The 3,926-nt window shown below is 22.4% G+C and overlaps 1 protein-coding gene across 1 annotated transcript; it reads left to right on the top strand.

The window, feature by feature from the left end:
* Positions 1–1,070: 1,070 nt before the first annotated feature.
* Positions 1,071–3,734, top strand: PRSY57_1238900 (ATP-dependent zinc metalloprotease FTSH 1, putative; the record flags this gene model as incomplete). The annotated part of the gene is made up of 1 exon (XM_012908807.2): positions 1,071–3,734. One exon carries the CDS (start codon positions 1,071–1,073, stop codon positions 3,732–3,734), a length of 2,664 nt encoding a protein of 887 aa, XP_012764261.2.
* Between the last annotated feature and the right edge of the window lie 192 nt (positions 3,735–3,926).

The following is a 3,926-nucleotide window of genomic DNA, read 5'->3' on the forward strand; positions in this document are numbered from 1 at the left end:
AAAAAAAAAAAAAAAAAAAAAAAAAAAAAAAAAAAAAAAAGGTACAAATATAATTATAAAATATATATTTTTTAATTTTAGATATTTATTGTGTAAATATGGATGTAAAAAAAGAAAAAGATAAAGTAAATTAGATGTAAATTTGTTATTTTAATTAAATATATATAAACATAAATATGCTTGAGGAAATAAAAAAAAAAACCTATTAAAAATATTATATAGATGGAAATAATATATTAGGTTAAATTTTTTATATGTGCTTAATTTCCTTATAATATATGATAATAGGAAGTATTATTTATTTAATATATAATTATATTATTATATAAAAAAATATATTATATATATATATATATATAATTACCTAAGCAACAAAATTATAGTATAAAAATTATATAATTTAACAAAATTTTAGGGTATTAATTTTAAAATATATTAAGTGGCTTGTGAAATAATTATATCCAAGAAAAAAATATATAATAAAATAATATATATAATATTATATATATATATATTTATATATACATTTAAAATAAAACAATATTTATATAATATTGAAAAAAAAAAAATTCATTTATTGTTCCAGAACAATTTTAAATTTAAAAAAAAAAGTAAAATATATGATTTTCACCGTATTCTTATATAATAAGTTATATGATCTCATTATACATTATATATATATATATATATATATAACTTTTGAAGAAAAAAATAAAATTATAAAATAAAAATAAATAAATAAATAAATATATATATATTGTGTTTACATTATTTTTTTCGAATTATATAATATGTTTCAAAAGTGAAAAGTATATAAGAGTGTAAAATTTATACTAGGTTATAATTATTATTATTAATTTCTTCTCTTTATTTTTAAAAAAATATATATATATATATATACATACTCAATTGTGTAATATATATTTTATTGAATAATATTAATATTTTATTGAAAATATAAGTAATAATATATACTATATATATATATATATATATATATGTATATGCCATTTTGGAATATATATATTTGATGCTTATGTTTTTGTTATAATATTTGAGAATAAAAAATTATGAGTTCGAAGTATGACAATCAGAGTTTTCTGTCAACAGGATCAGATAAATATGGTGAACAAGAAAATTCTGTTTTATTGCATGATGAAGAAGATGAATATATAAATGAGAATAAAAAGAAGAGAAATGAACGTGATAAGAAATTTCGATATTACGAAAATTTTTTTAATAGAAGGAGAAGTAAAAAGTGGAATTATTTCATAATATTTTTTTTAGGTGTATGTTTAGGTTTTGCAATATGGCCATTTTTTATGACTATAATAACGTATAGATTATTTTATAAAGATAATTTTAATAATACAAATTATCGAACAAATAATTCTTCCACATCTTTGAAATCTTATGGAAATGAGAAAAATAAGAAGAGCGATAACAATGGAAAAGTACCCATGAAAGATCAATCTCCAAATAAAGTATCTCCACATTTTAAACCTATACGATTTGAAGAAATAGCAGGAATAGATGAATCTAAATTAGAATTATTAGAAGTAGTTGATTTTATAAAAAATAGAGAAAAGTATCATGAAATGGGTGCTAGAATGCCAAAGGGTGTTTTATTAGTTGGACCTCCTGGTTCAGGAAAAACCATGTTAGCTAGAGCTGTAGCAACTGAAGCTAATGTTCCATATATTTATACTTCTGGACCAGAATTTATAGAAATATATGTAGGTCAAGGGGCTAAAAGAATACGGCAGTTATTTGCTCATGCAAGATCAGTTGCTCCATCCATTGTATTTATTGATGAAATTGATGCAATTGGTGGAAAGAGGAGTTCAGGATCTGTTAACGGTGCAGGTCAAAGAGAACATGATCAAACATTAAATCAATTATTAGTTGAAATGGATGGATTTAGTAATACTGTACATATTATGGTTATAGGTGCGACAAACAGAATTGATACCTTAGACAGTGCTTTATTACGACCAGGTAGATTTGATAGGATCGTTTATGTACCATTACCCGATATTAATGGAAGAAAGAAAATTTTAGAAATATATATTAAAAAAATTAAAAGTGATTTAAAATTAGAAGATATTGAAAAGATAGCAAGATTAACACCTGGGTTTTCTGGTGCAGATTTAGAAAATGTTGTAAATGAGGCTACTATTTTAGCTACAAGAAATAATAAAAGTTTAGTTACAATTAATGAATTATATGAAGCCAGAGATAAAGTTTCTATGGGCCCAGAAAGAAAATCATTAAGACAATCAGACCATCAAAGAAGGATAACAGCTTATCATGAAGCTGGTCATGCTATCGTTGCATATTTTCTTCAACCGAAAACAGATCCAATACATAAGGCTACAATTATTTCAAGAGGTAATGCTCTTGGATATGTTGAACAAATTCCAGTTGATGATAGACATAATTATTTTAAGAGTCAAATGGAAGCAAAATTAGCTGTTTGTATGGGAGGTAGAACAGCTGAAGAAATTGTTTTTGGTAAATCAGAAACTAGTAGTGGTGCTTCAAGTGATATATCTAGAGCTACCGAAATTGCTTATAAAATGGTAACGGAATGGGGTATGTCTGATAAATTAGGACCATTAAATTATAAAAAAAGAATGGGAGATGGTTATTCGTCCAATCGATTATCTGCTCAAACCGTTTCATCCATAGAAGTCGAAGTAAAGTCTTTAGTAGAAAAAGGAAAAAGCTTATCAGAAGAAATATTAAGAAGACATAGAAAAGAATTAGATAATTTAGCTTTTGCATTATTAGATAAAGAAACCTTATCCGGAGAAGAAATCAAAAATATTATTGATCCAAATAATTCCAAAAATTATTCAGGTAAGGTAGAAATGTTAAAAAATGATACGAAGAAAAATGAAAAAAAGAGTAACAGTGCATCTAAAAATAAAAGCACCATTTCTGAGGATTATGACAAAAAAAATAAAAATAATGTGGAACAAAATTACCAATCACATGATCATACCTTAGTTAAAAATGAAGGAAATTTGAATAATATGAAAAATGATACTGATGACAATAATACGGTAGATGGTCAAGTAAATTCAGACTCATTTGTAAAAAGAAAAGAAATGACGGATCAGGATATAAATGGAAAAGAATTAAGTGAGATGGATAATAAAGAAATGAAAGAAAATAAAAAGTTAGATGGAGAGGACTTAAATAAAATTATTATTGATAACGATAAAATGGGTGATATGAAAAAGAATATAAAAGAAGTTATTAAAAAAATGAAAAAAAAACAATCTAAAGGTTCTTACAAGACATATAAAAATGTATTGAAATCTGTAAGTGAACACAAGGAATTGAAAACTCAGAAGAAAGTGGATGAAAATAAAATCTTGGCTCATAATAATGAGAAGTCATCTAATAATAGCTTGGATAAAAATAATACACAAGGTTCAATAGATGAAAAGGGTTATAAAAATGAAAATAATAATAATAATAATAATGACAATAATAATAATATGGTAAAAAATATCAATGAATTGTTTGAGGAGAATTTTCCTGAATATAAAAAATATGATAATGAAAATAACGATTTTGTAAAAACCAAAGAAAATTACTTTGACAATTTTAATGAAGTAATAGATATATCTCATATAAAAAATGTTGATGAAATGAAAAAGTTTAATATATTTGAACATAACTTAAATAAATTATTTTTATTTGACATATTTAAAAGTGACTAGTAAGAATATTTATAAATGTATAATTTGTATTATTTTTTCTATATAATTATTCTATTTATTTTATATTATTATTTATTATGTATTTTAAAATATTTACTTTTTTATCTTTTTTTTGTTTTATTTGTTGTTTTGGAAAAAAAAAAAAATAAATGAAAAAAAAAAATTTCCTATAATGTTTAGTATATTTATGAA

The sequence above is a fragment of the Plasmodium reichenowi genome, chromosome 12 (genome assembly GCF_001601855.1).
Source record: "Plasmodium reichenowi strain SY57 chromosome 12, whole genome shotgun sequence".
Classification (NCBI taxonomy): domain Eukaryota; phylum Apicomplexa; class Aconoidasida; order Haemosporida; family Plasmodiidae; genus Plasmodium; species Plasmodium reichenowi.